The sequence below is a fragment of the Scyliorhinus canicula genome, chromosome 18 (assembly GCF_902713615.1).
Source record: "Scyliorhinus canicula chromosome 18, sScyCan1.1, whole genome shotgun sequence".
NCBI classification, from domain to species: Eukaryota; Metazoa; Chordata; class Chondrichthyes; order Carcharhiniformes; family Scyliorhinidae; genus Scyliorhinus; species Scyliorhinus canicula.
In genome coordinates, this window is record NC_052163.1 from 33,875,466 (window position 1) to 33,898,258 (window position 22,793).

A 22,793-nucleotide genomic window follows, 5' to 3' on the forward strand; every position below is an offset into this window, starting at 1 on the left:
ACCACGTCAATTGAAGCCTCATCCACTCGAGCCTCACCACAAGAAAATGAAATCTTGAACATTTTGACTCCGGTCTAGAAGCATCAAGAAACCAAAGATGATTCAAGTGAACCTGAAATGACTCCGACAGAGGACCATCAAGAAACCAAAGATGATTCAGGTGAACCAGAATGGACTCCAGGCGGGGAGCATCAACAAGCCAAAGATGTTTCAGGTGAACCAGAATGGACTCCAGGCGGGGAGCATCAACAAGCCAAAGATGATTCAAGTGAACCGGGCATGACTCCAGGTGGGGAGCATCGAGGAATCAAAGACAAAACGGTCAATGAAACAGCAGATGCCACAAAGGACACTGACACAAGTAACTTTGTGAAGGACTCGAATTCTCCACTCGGAATGGTCATTGAGTGCAACAAACACAACAACAAAGCCTACAAAAACAACACAGACAGCAAAAAGAAGCATACCAAAGGCACCAACGTCAACAACAAGCACGACAAAACCAACAACACTGGAACAACACTGGTACGACATGGTACAACTCTGCAAATGCAGGACACTGTGACAGCACAGCTCAAGACAATGGCAAGTGTGCAGACATACCATGGCATGACAACGCATCTTACAAATTCACGTTTGCCACACTACAAACAAGCAGACCTGCTTTCAAGGCAGCTGAAATATGGCATCAATACCGCAAACACAGACACCAGTCCAGGTCAGACAGGAAAGATGACATCAAGAATCGCTCCCACAAGCATAAAAAAAAGAGTCCAAATCAGACAATGAAGTGATTTGACCATTTGACCACCTCCTGATGACTCCCTGGTTCCTTAAGCAAAGGGACACTCATGGCGTTCACAAGGAAATGACAACATCAACATCGACACTTCAATAACAAAACACGAAAGCCACGCGACTGCATAAATTCATGAACTTTGGACTCATAAATATTATTTGGTATTGTATAACCATCACTGTCATCACGACTTGTACATGCCATCACTTATCTCCCTATTTTGTTCAATTTTCTTTAACCAAGTACAGAAAATATGTAACACGAAAAAAGGGGGGATGTGGTGATATGCATCACTATATATACACAAGGGGGTAATGTAAATACACTACACCTAAGTGACCACTAGAGGGAGCACCAGAGATGTCATGACATGCAGACATGCAGTCAATGGGTCATTACAACAGGACACAACCAATGGGTAATCAGGACACCCAGAGGTGGCTTTACCACAAGGGGGCACTTCACAACCCATATAAAAGGATAGGGCACACATGTTCTGCCTCTTTCCACAGACAGACATCTGGAGAGTACATCAGGGATGATCAGTAGCATCACACCCAGCACGTGGCTTAGAGCAGGCTGGTAAAGGTAGACTGAGTTACTAACTAGGTTAGCAGAGAGTCAAACTGTGTTAAGAACTGTGCTAATAGTTCAATAAACACGTTGAACTCATTTCATAGTCTGGAGCTTCCTTTGTCAAAGCATACATCAAGTAAGCAGCTTGAGTGAGGGACGGAGAGCGAGAATGAGTGACAGGGCTTGTGATCTTTAAGGGACACAGCATTGTAGATGTCTCACTCATGAGATTCACTATTAGATTAACTTGCACCAGGTTCCAGCTTTATCCCCATCAGCATTTCCCTGTTCTGCCTCCTTGCACCAGATGTTGTCCTCTAGCTGGCGTCGAATCCTATACTTTATTTTGCATAACTAGGAAAGCAATGTCCATTTGCTGAGATGTTTGTATCTATTTTTCATCTTTTGGTGGTATTTTCCCCAGTGTGTCAATTGTTGACTCATAATAGAAAGCAATACTCAGTGTGAAATCAAGCTGAAAGACATCTGGCACATCATTAAATATGTGTACAAAATGTCTTCCAGCTTCAGTTATATATTTTTTAAAATTATAATTTCAAGTGCCCAATACTTTTTTTCGAATTAAGGAGCAATTTAGCGTGGCCAAATCACCTACCCTGCACATCTTTGGGTTGTGGGGGGAGGCCCACGCAGACACAGGGCGAATGTGCAAACTCCAAACAGACAGTGACTCGGGACCGGGATCGAACCCGGGTCCTCGGCTCCGTGAGGCAGCAGTGCTAACCACTGCGCCACCATGCCACCCTTTCCAGTTTCAGCTGTAAGTGAGCACTGTAATCACAGGCCTGTGCCTGTGGAATCCTGACCATACACAATTATTTAGCAAATATCACAAACGTACCGAGGAGAATGAAACTTGTTGCGCTTCGCAAGGACATTCAATGCCCAGGATTTAAGGAGTATTTTAGTGGAACATGAAATCTCTGCAGAAGATATTGCTTTATCTTAGTTCCAGAAACAAGAAGTGCTGACATCTCCCACGTCAATACTTTCTACCATCCAGCTGGTAGATAAATTATGTCATAACCTATTTGCGTTACAATACTTCTTTTACACCTAGAGTTAAGGCTGTTTTTAAATAATGAGGGAGATTTTTGCCTCATGCCTGGGATTCAGTGGAGGCGGCTCTTCACTAGCTGGTGGCAGGATCTTCTCGACCCTCCATTGTCAATGGGATTTCCCGTTGAATGCACAATGTCAATATCAAAAAGGAGGTGTTGGGCGTCTTAAAAAACATTAAGGTAGACAAGTCCCCAGGATCTGATGGGGTCTACCCCAGAATACTGAGGGAGGCAAGGGAGGAAATTGCTGGGGACTTGGCAGAAATCTTTGTCTCCTCACTGGCTACAGGTGAGGTCCCAGAGGACTGGAGAAAAGACAAAGTTGTTACTTTGTTGAAGAAGGGCAGCAGGGATAATTCAGGAAATTATAGGCTGGTAAGCCTTACATCAGTGGTTGGGAAATTATTGGAAAAGGTTCTTAGGGACAGGATTTACTTACATATGGAAATAAATAGACTTAATAACAATAATCAGCATGGTTTTGCACAGTAAGAAGTCTTACAACACCAGGTTAAAGTCTAACATGTTTGTTTCAAACACTAGCTTTCAGAGCACTGCTCCTTCCTCAGGTGAAGCATGGCTTTGTGAAGGGGAAGTCGTGTCTCACTAACCTGATCAAGTTTTTTGAGGAAGTGATGAAGATGATTGATGAAGGAAGGACAGTGGATGTTGTCACATGGACTTCAGTAAAGCCTTGACAAGGTCCCTCATAGCAGACTGGATACAAAAGGTGAAGTCACACAGGATCAGAGGTGAGCTGGCAAGATGGAACTGGCTCAGTCATCGAAAACAGAGGTTAACGGTGGAAGGGTGCCTTTCTGAATGGAAGGCTCTGACTAGTGGCTTTCTGTAGGGGTCAGTGCAACCTTTGCTGTTGGTAGTATATATAAATGATTTGGAGGAAAATGTAGCTGGTCTAATGAGTAAGTTTGTGGATGACATACAACTTTGTGGAGTTGTGGACAGTGAAGAGGATTGTGAATGAATACAACAGGATATAGATCGGTTGGAGATTGGATGGAGAAAAGGGAGTTGGAGTTTAATCTGGACAAATGTGAGGTAATGCATTTTGGAAGGTCTAATACAGGTGGGAATTGTACAGTAAATGGCAGAACCCATAGAATAAGGCAATGTGGAGGAGCAGAGAGATCTTGGGGTCTATGTTCATTGTTCTTTGAAAGTTGCCACTCAAGTGGATAGAGCTGTGAAGAAGGCCTATGGTGTGCTAGCGTTCATTAGCAGAGGGATTGAATTTAAGAGCCGTGAGGTGATGATGCAGCTGTACAAAACCTTGGTCAGGCCACATTTGGAGTACTGTGTGCAGTTCTGGTCACCTCATTTTAGGAAGGATGTGGAAGCTTTGGAAAAGGTGCAAAGGAGATTTACCAGGATGTTGCCTGGAATGGAGAGTAGGTCATACGAGGAAAGATTGAGGGTGTTAGGCCTTTTCTCATTAGAACGGAGAAGGATGAGGGGCGACTTGATAGAGGTTTATAAGATGATCAGGGGAATAGATAGAGTAGACAGTCAGAGACTTTTTCCCCGGGTGGAACACACCATTACAAGGGGACATAAATTTAAGATAAATGGTGGAAGATATAGAGGGGATGTCAGAGGTAGGTTCTTTACCCAGAGAGTAGTGGGGGCATGGAATGCACTGCCTGTGGTAGTAGTTGAGTCGGAAAATTTATGGACCTTCAAGCGGCTATTGGATAGGTACTTGGATTAGGGTAGAATAAGGGAGTGTAGGTTAACTTCTTAAGGGCAGCACGGTAGCATTGTGGATAGCACAATTGCTTCACAGCTCCAGGGTCCCAAGTTCGATTTCGACTTGGGTCACTGTCTGTGCGGAGTCTGCACATCCTCCCCGTGACTGCGTGGGTTTCCTCCGGGTACTCCGGTTTCCTCCCACAGTCCAAAGATGTGCAGGTTGGGTGGATTGGCCATGACAAATTGTCCAAAATTCTATGATTAACCTAGGACAAAGGTTCGGCGCAACATCGTGGGCCGAAGGGCCTGTTCTGTGCTGTATTTCTCTATATTCTCTAAATATTGACAGGCAGAGGGATCTTGGTGTGCAGGTCCACAGATCAATGAAACTGGCAACGCAGGTGGATAAGGTAGTCAAGAGGGCATACAGCATGCGTGCCTTCATTGGTCGGGGCATTGAGTACAAACATTGGCAAGTCATGTTGCAGCTGTGCAGAACCTTAGTTCGACCACATTTGGAATATTCTGTACCATTATGGTCGCCACACCAACAGAAGGATGGGGATGTTTTGGAGAGGGTACAGGAGAGGTTTACTGGGATGTTACCTGGTCTGGAGGGGTATTAGCTATGAGGGGAGGTTGGATAAACTGAGTTTGTTTTCACTGGAACGACGGAGGTTGAGGGGCGACCTGATAGAGGTTTACAAAATTACGAGGGGCATGGAGAGAGTGCATAGTCAGATGCTTTTTCCCAGGGTAGAAAAGTCAATTATGAAGGGACATAGGTTTAAGGTGTGAAGGGGGAAAATTAGAGGAGATGTGCAAGGCAGTTTTTTTTACACAGCTGGGTAGTGAGTGCCTGGAACCCGCTGTTGGGGGAATTGGTGGAAGCGGATATGTTAGCGGTGTTAAGAAGGATCTTGACGAATCCATGAATAGGATGGGAATAGAGGGATACATACCATGGAAGTGCAGAAGATTTTAGTTTAGACAGGCATCATGGTAGGCGCAGGCTTGGAGGGCTGAAGGGCCTGTTCCTGTGCTGTACTGTTCTTTGTTTACCCTAGCCGCCGGGACATACACTGTGGGGCTGCACCATCGGAGGGACCAAATGTTCCAGCCGGTGTGAATGGCTGAGAATTTCCAGCCTCCGATGGAAATTCTCTCCACAGCGGCTGCCAGACCTGCTGACTATTTTCTAACATTTTCTGTTTTTATTATCTAAATTTCTACCATCTGTTCTCATTATTTAACCTTCTAAACCCAGATGGTGATGGTGGAAATCTGCCCCACACGTTGGCTGCTCTATTTAGACTTTCTTGGTTCCAAAACAGTGTCCTAATTCAGAATGTTTGTTAGTTAAGCTGGAAATAATGGAGAGAATGCATGTTAATTCCAAGTGTCCTTGCACTGTTCCAAACAGATATTTGCTCTAAGTTTTTTTTTGTTAGCCAGAAGTACCAAACGTTCATGAGCACAGCAAGACTTAAACAAAACACAATATCCAAGCTTAAATTGCCAGCGGCTAACCAGTGGAAAGGAATAGTCGTGTAGTCACCTACTGCGGTTTGCTAGCTTTCAGTTTACAAGAGGAGATATCAAAACTTTTACATTTAAAGTTAGCTTTCAGTTTTGAAAGAGGAGATATCGAAACCAAGGGAGTTTGTCGAGCTGGGAAGGCTACACGTGAGAAAGATAATGCCTAATCTTACCGGCAGATTCCTCTGTGCTGCTGGCAGCAGTGGTAGGTGGAACCACTGGAATCTCTGTGGGAAAGAAGGGAAAGCAACAGCAATGAAGCATTAATTTACCATTCACAAGTGTACGAAACGTTTTAATGTCTTCAAACATAACTTGTTTTATCAATGAGTCTTTTCATAACTTCAAAGAGCACATGTGCATTGTTAACCTGAAATGTTTATTTATAATAATTATTGTATCATGGCTCCTTCATTCTCAGGAGTTTCTGTTGAGTAACAACAAATTGGGATATTGTCTCCAGCAAGACTTGATTCTTTCAATCCTACACCTTTCTGGCAGAAAGTCAGCATTGAGATTGGCCACGCATGAAGGAACACTTTCATCTCAACAGTGGAGATTAAACTCCAAGATCTATTTTAGTTCTAGCTGAGTGTTTCTAGAGTTGAAGACAAGTAGACACCATAAAGTACCGGAGACAGGGTCACATAAAATTCCGAAAGTTGCAAGATCAAATTCTGACTTTGTCAGAGGCACACAGCACATCAGAACAAGCACAGAATTATAAGTCAGTCAGATAATGTCATTCACCAAAAAAATAAAGCAAGGCTGCTTGAAAGGTGAGAGTAAAGAATCAAGTCTTAGAGAAACAAGTGCCACATTATGGTTGCCACTGTCTGACCCTGTACGCACTTGTGCTTTTAAGTTAATTTCAATCAATCCTAATTATTTTAACTGTGCACATCTTGGGCACAAGTGCATTTCAATTGCTTTATATCCAACCTGTTCTAAAGCTGAGCAAAGTTGATATGTTCGAAATGAATTTCTTGATGGGTCCAGAATCTAAAATGATTCAAATGGGCAAAACTTTATTAAAACTTTGAAATGTTTCAATTTGAATGACTTAATCTTGATGAAGGGACAAAGGGTCAAAATGGTTTCAGCTCTATAAAATTTGTGGAAATCCAACACAGGGAAAGGGAATAAGGATCCCTTTCAAAGGTTATAAAGGGACTTCATTTGGAGGCGGCCTGGTAGTTCAGGCTTTCAAGTATTTGAGGTTCCAACTAGAATTTCATGGTTTTAAGGCCCGATGCCCATTCATCCAACTACTTGCTTCATTTGGGGAAATATCTCTATCCAGTGTTTTGCTTGTCCATCTAGTCTTTGACGATAGTGACTTATATTGGGTTTAGTTTTTGTGTGACAGATATGGCCGTGCAGTCAAATGGCCAGTTTTGGTGTTTGGGCCCAGACAGTGGTTTTAATTTATTCATTGGTTGTTTACTTAGGGTCACAAAGCTGACCCTAAATCTGTCTTTCCCCAATATCTGCAAATCAACCTTTCTTGGATGAGTTATCAGGACACCATCAGGATGTTCTGGCTATGGCACTGAACGTACTCTGACCAAAGCCTACCTGATGAGTTTTCCATTTTGTAAGGTTCAGGCTTACACACCAGGAAGTGTGTTCACCCACTGAATGGTTATAGTGGGGTCAGACGGGGGAGCTTCCTCAGTTCATGGCTGATTTACTCGACAGAGCACTGTTTAAACCAATTACACAATGGCACTGAAAGTAGTTGTGGCATAACTGGGAGTGTCCTGGCTTCTAGCCAGTACTGCCAAGGTGGCGGGTGAGGAGGGGGTGAAGAGTAAAAGATGTCCTTCACTTTCAGACCACCAGCCTTGGGAGTTATAGTCCACATTCTGTTCTGACAGAACATTTTCCAGAGAGTTGTGGTTAATTCAGCAGTCATTCAGCTCTGAGGGACCAAGTAAAACTGTGTCACGGTGCATATTTTTGAGGTTAGGGAAAAAGTGTAGAATCAGGGCAATGCAGCAAGAGCCTAGCGCTCCATCTAAATTATAGTTAAATCCTTGAATGTTTAGTGGCTGTCTGAACTAGTCCAGATAATGTGCAGTCATGATATCTATGACGCACCAAAGCTGTTGGCCTCGAGAGACTTTGCTGCATCTATGATTATTGCTTCTAAGGAGAGACAAGCTTTCTCTGGATTCTTTAGGAAAATGAAGGCTGCTTCTTGGACCTGATCATTTCAAGCTCATTGTCAGACTTAAACAAATTTCAATTCAGATCAAGCTACAAAACTAGAGGGACAAAAAGATTAGTCCACGTACTTATGCAAGGGGCAATGGGAGATCGGCTTTGCTGATAACCTTTCGCGCATCTGTTGCACGTGATGCCGGTCACGCCATCTTTACAGGGACATTGACCTGTTGTTTGGTTACAGGTTTTGCCAGCTGCACCCACCGGATGGCAATCGCATGCTGTGAGGAACATACAACAATGGGTAAGGAAAGGCAACATATACCAACAATAATAGAGCTTCAGAGTAAATAAGAATACAAAACAGGGAGAATAAGGAGCAGAGATTCGCAGAGATAGTGGTGCAGCCTCTTCAGTTGCTGCTCACAACCAGTTTTTAAATCATGCCACCTGCCTCAACCCTTCCCTCAGAGAACGTGATTTTGTGTTCAGTGAAATATTTAATCGACGAAAATCTCCTAAAGTCATCACTGGCACAAAGACAAAAGTAACTAAAGCTACAATGTATCATTTATACAGTGATTTACTTGCCAAACTCATTCAATGCAAGTTCAAAAATGTTCTGGTCACTGGACAAACAACAATCAGATTTAAATAATCGTCAATACATGGATGATCAAGGTTAGATACGCCATGAAAATGTGGCGCACTCAATGACAGTGAAATAAACACCAATTCTGTGATTAGTTGAAAGTGTTTCAAACACCAAAACTCTCCGATTAATTGATGTTAGGTTTTAAATTATTTGTATGTCCTTTATTTCGCATGTCTGTATAATACAGCTTATTACTATGCTTTTTTTAAATAAATTTAGATTACCCAATTATTTTTTCCAATTAAGGGGCAATTTAGCGTGGCCAATCCACCTACTCTGCACATTTTTGGGTTGTGGGGGCGAAACCCACGCAGACACGGGGAGAATGTGCAAACTCCACACGGACAGTGACCCAGAGCCGGGATCGAACCTGGGACCTCAGCGCCGTGAGGCGGTTGTGCTAACCACTAGGCCACCGTGCTGCCCAGCTTATTACTATGCTGATGTCTCTTCCTTTATTATTCATGAAATATATTTTTATTTTAATCTATCGTGAACAGGAATATGACTAATAGCCTGGAAATGATAGTTACAATATTACCACTTTACGCGTACCAAATGTCACTGTCCGATATTTTACTGGAAACATTAATCTGTTTATTTTATTTTTTTAATTTAGTGTATCCAATTAATTTTTTTCAATTAAGGGGCAATTTAGCGTGGCCAATCCGCCTACTGTGCACATCTTTGGGTTGTGCGGGTGAAACCCACGCATACACGGGAAGAATGTGCAAACTCCACACGGACAGTGACCCAGAGCTGGGATCGAACCTGGGACCTCGGCGCCGTGAGGCAACAGGGCCAACCCACTGCGCCACCATGCTGCCCTTAATCTGTTTATTTTAAAGATATTACAACCTCTTTTAAATAGTGGACAACCACATTTGATGTGAACTCACTGTTCCCACAGCAAAATGTCCAGATATATATCTTTACATTCTTGAAGTGAACATTGTTTTTTAACTTCCCCACAGTATTTCCTATATATTATATATGTATAAATTTCTAATATCTAGAAGAGCATTCTACTAAATTGCTACTTACTTTCAGCTTTTGAATTGTACAAAACAAAAATGTTTGCTGCAATAAACAATCTTCTTAATTATGAGATATCAAATAAAAGCGTTTCATTCTGCAGCAGATGTACGGTAAGTTATTTGCACTATAAACCTACATTTAGTAGCAATATACTGTATCATTGAAACAGAGGCAAATTGTCATGTAATGTATAAATGTTTCATTCAAATTATTTTTCATTTGAAATAATGCTCACGGATGGAGGAATTTGACATTAAACATATGCTTAAAGTTACTTAATGAGAACAGTTGAAATGATCAATTGTTATTTAATTATAACTTTGTAATAAAATGATAAATGGCCTGGGGGTGGGGGGGAGGGGGGGGGGGAGGGGGGAATGGGGATGTAACAAGAGGATTGTGGGAAACAAAGCCTAGGGCAGAGGAGTGAATGGTGTTATTCTTCCGATACTCTTTTCTGGATGTTTAGTAAATCAGGATTTTATACTGCAGCCGTTTTTTTGGATTTGCAATTTGAAAGCTGAGTGGGCCAGGAATGTAAGTGTGACTGCACTGAACAGTCTTCAGACTGTTACTAATCTATTACATATCATTGATCCAAGTCAAATGGAAATATTATAAGAATGCATCTCAACATTATCATTAAAGTCACCTTAGTATTTATTTTCCTCCTTTTTCCCTGACGTTTCGCAGGTGGGTGAGAGATTTAATCCAAAGTCCTTATGAATAATGATGAAACATGAAATAATGGTGAGACCATTAGATCACTAAGGATTGTGAAAGAGTGATCTTCAGTAACTAGAGTTTGAATTTTCCTACGCTTTGGAGTTACTGACAGAAGTATGGTGGGGTGGACCCTCCACCCATCCTTGGGGATTGGTGCGATAAAGCCTTGTTTCTCTTTAAGTTACAAAATTGTAGTGCGTTCTGAGAATGCTAAATATTTCTGCTTGCGAATTTGCGCTCTTGGCGGATGAAAACCTAGCAGGCATGAAAGCCCTACAGCAGCTAAAGGGACTCGCCTCATAAAACTTAGTTTTTCATGAAACTGAGAAGTGGAAAAATATTGGAGCGCAGTGCAGCAGTGCACAACATCACAAATTTGAGGATGTTGGAATGGTCTTTCAAGAGGTCACACTCTGGAGAAACCTTTTTGGAACTGACAAAGGCCAACCCCAAGGACAGCTACGATAGATAAGTGAATGGATTTGGCCACCTACAATTACAATTTAACAACCAATTGCATGTCCTTTCAGTCAATGCGGTGTATTGATGGACCAAGTTAGGCAAGGTAACAAGAGGTTCCCAATACCCCACTCGACTAAGCATCGTATTCCAGTATGTTAAATTGCTTGACTAACTTGTCATCAATGTCTATGTGACAATGAAGTGTCTTTTTATACTTGGCCTGGAAATGTTCCATCACCCACATTCTTACAAGCATACTTCCCACAAATGCTTTGTTTGGAATGCATGTATGAGAACACCTTATTTGGTCTGCATGTTGATACCTAGGTGTTTCTGTATCATTGGAATGAAACGTCATTTCCATTTGTATGCATTTATTCTTCAAGCAGGAGACAGCTCACAACAGATGGAAGAGATTGGCAACAGGTGGTGGACATCCATAGCTGACATTTCTCACCCTAATGAGGAGGAAGCCATGCAGATCCCAGGGAGGGAGGACAAGGATGATGTCAGAGATGACAAAGTAGGAAGGCATGTGCCAATAAAGAATTTGTCAGGGCGTTCTGCTTCTCCTCCTGTTACACCCTGCGTTACCTATCAGTGAAACTCTCATGCCACTCCTTATATTGCATGAGCTCCATTCTGAGGAAAACCATTCTTACTTTTTCAAATTTATGTCCCTTGATGTTTCTGGAGCAGATAAGCAATGACAATGTACATTCATCCCTGTCAGAACTTCAGCATATGAGATATCAATCACTATCTCCTTTCAAATAACAGCCAAGAGACATCTATTTGAGGGGAATTAGAGCATGTGGTCGAGGGGAGTCATCTGGGTGATACGCAGAGGGTGAGTAAGTGCAAGTGAACATGGTTGTTTCACTCTCCCACTTATGATTGTAAGGATCCAGATCTCATGAGGCCTACATTTAAAAGAAGAATGCTTTCAAAGAATTAAACTTAAGTACAGACATTTAGGTTGTGTCCAAAACTGTGCAACAGATGACAAGTAAATTCAATGAATCATTTTGATGCCCTTACGAATGGGTTCACTGGCGGCATGGTGGCGCAGTGGTTAGCACTACTGCCTCATGGCGCTGTGGACCCAACTTCGATCCCAGCTGCGGGTCACTAGCCGTGTGGAGTTTGCACATTCTCCCTGTTTCTGCGTGTGCCTCACCCCCACAAACTCAACGATGTATAGGGTAGGTGGATTGGCCACACTAAATTGCCCCTTAATTGGAAAAGAAAAGAATTGGGTAAAAAAATGAATGTCTTCATAATTCTGCCACTTACCTTGGAGTAATAACCAACATAATTTCAAGGGACAACTGCAGGGTTTGACCCATGATAGAGACGAAAGGGCAGTATGCAGCTCTTTCTTGGATTGTGTATACTCCTGCTTTAGTGGTTGTGGTAAGGACTGTCTCTTCTACCCTGTTAATGGTTAGGAGTGGGGGACTATCAGGTATTACATGGGTCTTCTTTGATGCCATTAAAACTGATTTATCACAATGCTTGGTATGAGTGACAAATCTCACATGATAGCAACACTCTCTGATGTCTGTACAGGTGGCAGGAATGAGGCAGGACTGGTTTGCCAGGCGTAGTAATCAGATGCAGTCATAGTTGTCATCAGGCAATAGAGTCCTCAGTCCCAAAATAATAATAATCGCTTATTGTCACAAGGAGGCTTCAATAAAGTTGAAATGAAAAATGAAAATCGCTTATTGTCACAAGTAGGCTTCAATGAAGTTACTGTGAAAAGCCCCTAGTCGCCACATTCCGGCGCCTGTCCGGGGAGGCTGGTTACTGTGAAAAGCCCCTAGTCGCCACATTCCAGCGCCTGCTCGGGGAGGCTGGTACGGGAATTGAACCCGTGCTGCTGCCTTGTTTGGCATTATAAGCCAGCTATTTAGCCCACTGTGCTAAACCAGCCCCTAATTCCCTAAAAGACTCTAATTCCCAAACATCAACAGCTACCTCACACCTCCCTGTCTCGCACCGAGGAGCAACACTAGGTTAGGCTTAAGAGTTCAAACGTTGAGATCAAGGAGTGGCACTATGTAAAAGGTATTCACATTCAAACTCACAACAAGTTTGATTAAAATTATTATTGCACTAATGGTGCGTGTGCAAATATTATTCTCGGCAAGATTTGGAATTGGCTTTGATGAGCTGATATGAGCTGATATGAAGGGTGTGAGTTGGTGTGTACACAGACGAATCTGAGGATTATGGGATGGGAAGGGCAGACATGCTAATTTCTTTTTTTAAAAATAATTTTTATTGAAATTTTTACAAAATATAAACATCTTAACTCTATTAACAAACAACCGCGATAACACCCCAAGAACAATACCCCCCCAACTTCAAGAGCAACTTCAAACAAAAGGAATTAGAAAAAAAACAAAAGAGCACCCAAACAACAAAAGGGAAAGAGATAGCACCCGCCACATCCCACAGACCCATGTACACAGTTCTCCCTCCCCCCAATCCAAACCCCCCTCCCCCTCCCCCCGGGTTGCTGCTGCTGTCGGCCTATTTCCCTACCATTCCGCCAGGAAGTCCAGGAAAGGCTGCCACCGCCTGAAAAACCCTTGTACTGATCCTCTCAGGGCAAATTTCACCCTCTCCAATTTAATGAACCCCGCCATATCATTGATCCAGGCCTCCATGCTTGGGGGCCTCGCATCCTTCCATTGGAGTAAGATCCTCCGCCGGGCTACTAGGGACGCAAAGGCCAGAACACCGGCCTCTATCGCCTCCTGCACTCCCGGCTCCACTGCAACCCCAAAAATTGCGAGTCCCCAGCCTGGCTCAACCCTGGATCCTACCACCCTCGACACCGTCCTTGCTACCCCCTTCCAAAACTCCCCCAACGCTGGGCACGCCCAAAACATATGGGTGTGGTTCGCTGGGCTCCCCGAACACCTAGCACACCTGTCCTCGCCCCCGAAAAACCTACTCATCCTCGACCCAGTCATGTGGGCCCTATGCAGCACCTTGAACTGTATGAGGCTGAGCCTCACACAGGAAGAGGAGGAATTCACTCTCTCCAGGGCATCCGCCCACGTCCCCTCCTCCATCTCCTCCCCCAGCTCCTCTTCCCATTTACCCTTCAGTTCCTCCACCGAGGCCACGTCTACCTCCTGCATTACCCGGTATATGTCCGAAATCAATGCTTCCTGGGACAAACCGATGGTTCCCCCGTATCAGGGCCTCCATCGAGCCCCCCATTTCTCCCCTGTGGCGTCTCCATTGCCACCAAATTTTGAGGGTAGCCGCCGCCACCTGGCTCATGGTATACCTCGTTGGAGGGAGCAGCAACGGCGCCGTTACTAGCGCCTCCAAGCTCGTGCCCACACAAGACGCCACCTCCATCCTCTTCCATGCTGCCCCCTCCTCGTCCATTACCCACTTTCGCACCATCGCTGTGTTGGCAGCCCAATAGTACCCACAGAGGTTGGGCAACACCAGCCCTCCCCTATCCCTGCCTCGTTCCAGGAACACTCTTCTAACCCTCGGAGATCCATGCGCCCATACAAATCCCGTGATACTCCTGTTGACCCTCCTAAAAAAGGCCTTCGGGATAAGGATGGGAAGGCACTGGAACAGGAACAAAAACCTCGGGAGCACCGTCATCTTAACGGACTGCACCCTCCCCACCAGTGACAGCGGTAACATATCCCACTTCTTAAACTCCTCCTCCATCTGCTCCACCAACCTTGTGAGGTTGGGCTTGTGCAGGGCCCCCCAGCTCCCCGCCACCTGGACCCCTAGGTACCTGCCTGCTTCAATGGGAGCCTACCAATCCCCTCCTCTTGATCCCCCGGCTGTACCACAAACACCTCACTCTTGCCCAAGTTCAACTTATACCCCGAGAAACCCCCAAATTCACTAAGAATCCTCATCACCTCCGGCATCCCCCCCACCGGGTCCGCCACATACAGCAACAGGTCGTCCGCGTACAGCGACACTCGATGCTCCTCCCCACCCCGCACCAGGCCCCTCCAGTTCCCTGACTCCCTCAATGCCATGGCCAGGGGCTCAATTGCCCCCGGTACAGCCGAAAGTACTCCGACCTCCTCCTATTTGTGGCCACACTCGCCATCGGGGCCTCGTAAAGCAGCCTCACCCACCGGATAAACCCCTCCCTAAACCCGAACCTCTCCAACACCTCCCACAAATACTCCCACTCAACCCTATCGAAGGCCTTCTCCGCATCTAATGCCACCACTATCTCCGCCTCCCCTTCCACAGCCGGCATCATAATAACATTGAGGGGCACTCGTACGTTTGTGTTCAGCTGCCTTCCCTTCACAAACCCCGTCTGGTCCTCATGAATGACCCCGGGCACGCAATCCTCTATTCTAGTGGCCAGGATCTTTGCCAGCAGCTTAGCATCGGCGTTCAGCAGCGAAATCGGCCTATATGATCCGCACTGCAGAGGGTCCTTGTCCCGCTTCAGGATCAAGGAAATCAGCGCCCGTGACATAGTTGGGGGCAATGCCCCCCCCTCCCTTGCCTCGTTAAAAGTCCGGACCAACAGGGGGCCCAACAGGTCCAAATACCTTTTATAAAATTCCGCCGGAAACCCGTCCGGCCCCGGTGCCTTCCCCGACTGCATGCTCCCTATCCCTTTGACCACCTCCTCCAGCTCAATCGGCGCCCCCAGTCCCTCCACCTGCTTCTTCTCCACCCTCGGGAATCGCAGCTTGTCCAAGAAGCGCCCCATTCCACCCCCCTCCACCGGGGGCTCCGACCGGTACAGTTCCCCATAGAGGTCTCTGAAGACCCCATTAACATCTACTCCCCTCCGCACCAGCCTTATCCGTCACTCCCCCAATCTCCCTGGCCGCGTCCCGCTTTCGGAGCTGGTGTGCCAGCATCCTGCTCGCCTTCTCCCCGTAGTCATACACCGCCCCCTGTGCTTTCCTCCACTGAGCTTCCGCCTTTCTGGTAGTCAATAGGTCAAATCTGGCCTGAAGGCTACGCCTCTCCCCCAGCAATCCCTCCTCTGGGGCCTCCACATATCTCCTATCCACCTGCACCATCTCCCCTATCAGTCTCTCCCTCTCCCTCTGCTCCCCCCTCTCCCTATGGGTTCGGATGGAGATCAATTTCCCCCTCATCACCGCCTTCAATGCCTCCCAGACCGTCCCCACTCGAACCTCCCCGTTATTATTGGCCTCAAGCTACCTCTCGATACACCCCCGAACCCTCTCGGCCACCTCCTCATCTGCCAACAACCCCACCTCCATGCGCCAGAGCGGACGTTGGTCCCTCTCTTCCCCCAGCCCGAGGTCCATCCAGTGCGGGGCATGATCTGAAACGGCAATGGCGGAGTATTCCACATCCTCCACCCTCGACACCAACCCCCTGCTCAGGACAAAAAAAATCAATCCTCGAGTAGGCCTTATGTACGTGGGAGAAAAACGAGTATTCCCTGGCCCTTGGCCTCGCAAACCTCCAGGGGTCCACCCCCACCCCAATCTGGTCCATGAATCCCCTCAGCACCTTAGCCGCCGTCGGCCTCCTACCCGTCCGGGACTTGGATCGATCCAATGGGGGATCCAGTACTGTGTTGAAGTCCCCTCCCATGATCAGGCCCCCCACCTCCAGGTCCGGAATGCGGCCCAACATACACCGCGTAAACCCCGCATCGTCCCAATTTGGGGCATAAACATTCACCAACACCACCCGCTCCCCCTGCAGCTTGCCACTCACCATCACATATCTCCCGCCACTGTCAGCCACCACATTTAACGCCTCAAACGACACCTTCTTCCCCACCAGGATCGCCACCCCCTTCCTCTTCTCATCCAGCCCTGAGTGGAATACTTGGCCCACCCATCCCTTCCTCAGCCGAACCTGGTCTGCCACTCTCAGGTGTGTCTCCTGGAGCATGGCCACATCCGCCTTCAGTCCCTTCAGGTGCGCAAATACCCGGGCCCGTTTGACCGGCCCATTCAGCCCCCTCACATTCCAGGTTATCAGCCGGATCCGAGGGCTCCCTGCCCCCCTCCCCCTGCCGATTAGCCATACCCCATCCCTTGCCCACCCCCGGCCAGCGTCCCCCGCTCTGCTAGTTTCCCACGGCGGCAACTCCCCCCCTCCAGCACCCCCTGCGTCCTCCAGCCCCTTCCTGACCGTTTCAGCAGCAACCCGGTACCACCCCCCCCTTCCCTCCCCCCCCCCAGGCTAGGACCCCTCCTAGCCGCGCCCCTCCCTCCACAGCACTCCCGTGAGCCAGCTAACGTCTGCTGACCCCGGCGACTCCCGCCCTACCTTCGGCTCCTCCCCACGTGGGACAGCCCCTCCTCCATTGTGCCCGTCAACGGGTCCACCCTGCCCCCGCTCTTGCGCGGGAAAAGAAAACAGCCGGCAACGACCCGTGCTTCTCAGCCCCGGCCCCGCCCCCACCATCTCCCAGCGCAGAAAGCCCGCGCTTTCGCCCTGCCGGGCCCCGCCTCCTCCAGGGCCACTCCCATTGTCAGTCCCCCCCACCAGCTCCCCGAACTCCCCGTTTACCCCTCTGCCCAAACCCGTCTACCCGACCCCTGCTTAAAAACCCATATAGCAAAAACAGTACGACATCACCCCACCCACTCTAAGGCCAACCCACTTCTTACACTAAACCAAGCAAATGCAAATACAGTATTATACAACATCCCCCATCCTAGACCCTCAGTTTGAGTCCAATTTCTCGGCTTGCACAAAGGCCCACGCCTCCTCCGGGGACTCAAAATAATGGTGCCGATCCTTATAGGTGACCCACAGACGCGCCGGCTGCAACATGCCGAACTTCACACTCCGTCTGTGGAGCACCGCCTTCGTCCGGTTAAACCCGGCCCTCTGCCTCGCCACCTCCGCACTCCAGTCCTGGAAGATCCGCACCTCCGTGTTCTCCCACTTGCTGCTCCGCTCCTTCTTGGCCCACCGGAGCACACACTCACGATCCACGAACCGATGAAACGTCACCAACACCGCCCGCGGCGGCTCGTTCGGCTTGGGCCTCCTAGCCAGAATTCTGTGGGCCCCCTCTAACTCCAGCAGCCCCCATCAGCGAGTTTAACATAATCACCACATAGGCCGCTAGGTCCGACCCCTCCAGCCCCTCCGTGAGGTCCAGGATCCGCAAATTCTTCCTCCTCGACCGGTTGTCCAGCTCCTCGAACTGCTCCTGCCATCTTTTATGGAGCGCCTCGTGCATCTCCACCTTCCCCGCCACGGCCACGACCTCATCCTCCCTTTCGGAGGCCTGCTGCTGCAGCTCCCGGATCGCAGCCCCCTGGGCTGTCTGGGTCTCCATCAGTTCCCTGTTAGTTACCTTCAGGGACTCCAGCAGCTCCAACTTCAGCTCCTGGAAGCAGCGCAGCAGAATCACCTGCTGCTCCTGGGCCCACTTCCTCAGCTCCTCGAGGCCTCCGCCGGCCGCCATTTTATCTTCCTGCCCCCGTTTTTTCAGAGGTGCTTTCTTCGGTTTTTTCTCTGCCCCACTCCTGGTCCGGACCATGGGACCGTTGGGGTCGACCCCTGTCCTCTTCCCCCGTTGGGATTTGCCGCTACAGCTCCGTTGGGGGCCCTGGAAAGAGCCCCAAAGTCCGATCTCCGCGGGAGCCGCCGAATGTGCGGCTTAACTGCTCATTGCCGCCACCGGAAGTGGACATGCTAATTTCTATATGGCAATCAAGGGAAGTCACATATCTGTGCAGCACGAATGTGCAATTCAGCGAGGAAAATGTCCCTCTCCTCCTCTTCAAGTTGCTGCTCCTTCTCAGGAAAATGCAACTGAGAAAAGCTTTTCCCATATCTGTAGGTGTTAGGGTAATGGGAAATAGGTGCCATCTGTTTTACTGTAGCCTCTCACCAAGCCTCCATCAGTTCCACCACCTCACCTAGAAAGTCAAGGTAGGCGACATTTTCCATCAAATACATCTCACTATTTTAAGGAAAGTTGCTTTCACCATCTGCCAGAAATGACAATAGGAAGTTTTATGAGTACTAAAGTTGAGACTTTTAATGCCCCAAACCTATGCTCCATTTTCCACCCCAGTGGTATGAATATAAACTGAAAGAAGAGTGGATTCCAAGATTAAGAACTGGTTTTCTGTCACGCATTATACAGAAGCTCCTGGCACACACTTCGTACCACCAATAAGATCACTACCCACTATCCGGGGAGTTACATTCCTTGGCAGAGAACAGTGAAAGTCCAATCTAGCATTACAAAGCCTGTTCCACTTTGTCACGTTTATTTTGTACAATGCAACATCCATGCTATTGATGTAGACCTTCTGGTATCTTACATGAGCTTGAATTGCATTCAAGCTGTATTAAAAAGGCTACAGTCACACTCTATACGTGAAAACAAGCATCTGATCTTATTTATTTTTCATATTATGTTTCCATGCTCTTTTAAAGTACAGAAAATTATGTAATTAAATTTGATCGGCTTATCTGAGTCTTCCAGATGTTTTGCAAAAGTTAGAAATGAACAAGATTCCTGGGCAGATTATTTAGCAGCATCAGTAGTTTCCCCATTGGGCGTCTTCCAAGACATTCCATCAGATTGGTGATAGCTTACTCCTGAAAGACCCTGTGGGGTGAGAGCCTATCCAGCTCACAAAGCCTTTGGAAGTCAAAAATGAGGTTTGGTGGACAGATCCCATTGCCGTATGTGCATGTGAGGTTTTAAAGACAAAACACAACCAAACAAGAGCCGTTTCCTCAGACAATGTGGAAAGCACGTAAACTCAACATAGAATAACAACAGCGACCAATCAGTCAAAACATAGCGTGGAGTCAAAGGAAACTTTATCTCATTGAAAGGAGACAATTTCAGATATGGCATCACAAATGTGAACTATTAGCTGCTTTGCCCTTTCCTGATCCAAACTTATAGTTTGTGTTTGTTTTCTTTGGGAAGGATCAGGGAGATAGAGCAGACTTGAAAAAGGTTCAGAAGAGGGCCACTAGCTTAATGTATAATTTAACAACCCTTGGTTATCATGATAGACTCAGGAAGCTGGATCTTTCGAATAATAATAATAGCTTATTGTCACAAGTCGGCTTCAATGAAGTTACTGTGAAAAGCCCCTAGTCGCCACATTCCGGCGCCTGCTCGGGGAGGCCGGTACGGGAATTGAACCCGCGCTGCTGGCATTGTTCTGCATTGCAAGCCAGCTATTTAGCCCACTGTGCTAACCCAGCCCCTTTACTCTAGAAAAGCAGAGACTCCAGGGATACTTGCTTGAAGTAGCTGAAAGGATAAAGGAACTAGACTGTAGACAGATTATTTGAACGAAATAAATTAGAATGATGAGACATGCGTATGAATTACTGAAGCTTAGAACTAGGTTAGATGTCAAAAGGTTTTCCTTTCCCCAAAGGGAATTTATTACCTTGGAAATAAGTTGCCAGCCCGTGCAGTGAGTGAAAATTCACTCCAACATTCAAAGGGGATAAGTTCTTGGAAAAGACTTATATTGTCAAGTGATGCAGAGCAGAACACATGGCCATTGTCATCCCTAAGAATTTGTTTTGATTGTCTTTGAGGATCGGGAATTTCCCCAAATTCTTTATTCTCAGAATTGACCTGGTGTGTTTTTTTTTTCTGCTGTTTTGTCTCTCCCAGGAGGTAATATGGCTGCTGGTGGGCAAGGGACACTGGGATCAGGTTGCCTAGCTGCAAAACAATACAATAGCACAGATCCAATGGACTGATTTGCATTTTCCTGTTTGTCATTTTTGTATATTTGTAAATACTTCCTTGTACACTTTGCAGGTGATATGGTTGAACAACCTCTAGTTTCTAGTCTTATTTTCCCTTTTTCCGATGGAATACTACATCTGAACAATTGGAGTAAATGCAGTGGGTCGGTGCGCTAAAGCTAGAAAAGATTAGATGATCGTAATGTTTGATGCATGTAAATTCCTCTGCCTGTTATTTTTTTTTTCTTTTTTTTAAAATTTAGATTACCCAATTATTTTTTCCAATTAAGGGGCAATTTAGCGTGGCCAATCCACCTACTCTGCACATTTTTGGGTTGTGGGGGCGAAACCCACGCAGACACGGGGAGAATGTGCAAACTCCACACGGACAGTGACCCAGAGCCGGGATCGAACCTGGGACCTCAGCGCCGTGAGGCGGTTGTGCTAACCACTAGGCCACCGTGCTGCCCCTCTGTCTGTTATTTTAATGGAGACGTAGAATTGTGTATTCTTTGAAAGTAAGAACAAATTTTTTGTACTGTTCTATGTTCTATTGCTGTGGATTTGGCTCAAGTCTCATGCTCTCTGACTTCTGGTAATGCAATGGAGATTTGTGGGTGTTTTGAAAGTGTCTGAAGGGGCTTCCAAAGTGTGGATAACCACAAGTCTATTAACTTTTCCCTTGCAGCATTTTTATATAAGAGCTGAAGCAGGGCATAATCCTTTTTCTGATGTTTTCTAAGGATGAATTTGGAGCTCTTCAATTATATTAGGCATAAAGTCACCCAGAACCAAGTCAAGAAGCAAAGACAACCAGAAGCCAATCTCTTTCATCTGATTATGGAGCAAATGAGTATTGCTGACATTTAACATGGACTGTGCTAGAAGAAGGAATAAAGTATGGTTGCAGGAGGCACCAATGCAAAACGCAAGAAAGCAAAAAGCAGACAAATGTCTGTTGTTTTAAATGTTTTGAGAACTATTGTAACGATTATTGTAAAAATTTAGACAAAGAACATTTTAACTCAACTCTCAGAGTAATACGAATGGGTAACATTCACTGTGTTGGTCCATTTCCCTAATTTATCTTTATAACAGCCAGTATAAAATATTTGCAGGGAATTTGGTTTGCAAATGACTTTAAAAGAAGGTAGGTGCACACTTTGAAAACTAAAGAAGCTTTTAAGTGGACAAAGGGTTCAAAAGTTTGCTCCTATGCTATCGGACAACTTTAGTGTTCTTCAGAATCCCTTCTGTCTTTACCATCAGATGATGCATGGTGCAGACAAATACTCCATCAACGTGTCCCAAAAAATGTTTCACACAAAGGTGAAGTCAACAATAATTACAATAACTTCTCTGGGTTATTTATCCCTGCATAGTTTTTCATGAAAGAAGCATACCTTTATAAACAAAACAATATGCTTAATCTTGGCAGCAGCCTTGCTCAATCATTATAATTAAAACCAAGATTTACAGAACATGAAAGAAATCATTAGGAAAAAATCTCCCACCACATCAACGGTCTGAAGCTTTTCCAATAATCCAAACAGCTTGTTAATTTTTTTAACAGGGACATTAAAAGTGAGTATTAAAAAAAGATGGAATCTGTTTTTTTGGGACACAGAGTAAAAAAGATGTCGAGCTCTGAGCCATGCTCATGTCTCTCATGGTTTTGCCTGAAGCCCTTTCCCTGTTATCAGTGGACACTGCTGGTGATTTGTATCATTAAAAACAACATTGTTCCTTAGACTTTCACTAGAAAATGACCGTGCTATCTGATTGGAATAGTATTTATCAGATTGTTATAATGGTCATAACACATCATGAAGCAATGGTAATTATTCAAACAGCTGGTTTTATTTAATTGAAAATTGTATGCACATTGGGCTTAATCTTGGGACCCAACCTACAGTGTGCCTTTATAAAACAACTAGCATTGTTTTATTGTATAATCAGAAAATCCTTCAAAGACTAATATCTCCATGTATAATTAAAACAATATTGTGTATTGCTCCACTATTGAGCCTGACATTACGAAGTGAATTTTTCAACATGGTACTTTTCTTTTGTTAACTTAATCTTAATCTATTCTGACTGAATCTGCTGGTTTTCATTTTATCTTTGGCTTTGACGTGATATGACAGCTGGAAAAGTCCTGGTGCATGCAATATGCAAGTGATTACACTGATGAAATACTGAAATGTACCAATTTTGTTGGGGGAGGGATGTGGTGGAAGAAAGATAGCTATAGGAGAGGTGGGGGCCATGGGTTAGTCTTCTGCGTGGAATAGAAATTCAGATGGAAAGTGGAATAAGA

The 22,793-nt window shown here is 45.8% G+C and overlaps 1 protein-coding gene across 3 annotated transcripts in view; it reads right to left on the reverse strand.

Moving 5' to 3' along the window:
* Positions 1 to 22,793, reverse strand: part of ntn1a (netrin 1a) — a 250,868-nt gene that overhangs the window by 69,501 nt on the left and 158,574 nt on the right. For all 3 annotated transcript variants that reach the window (XM_038777495.1, XM_038777496.1, XM_038777494.1), the window contains exons 4-5: positions 8,007 to 8,156; positions 5,880 to 5,933 (exon numbers count right to left, since the gene is read on the reverse strand). In XM_038777495.1, the coding sequence (XP_038633423.1) occupies positions 5,880 to 5,933; positions 8,007 to 8,156 (204 nt within the window). The remainder of the gene's footprint in view (positions 1 to 5,879; positions 5,934 to 8,006; positions 8,157 to 22,793) is intronic.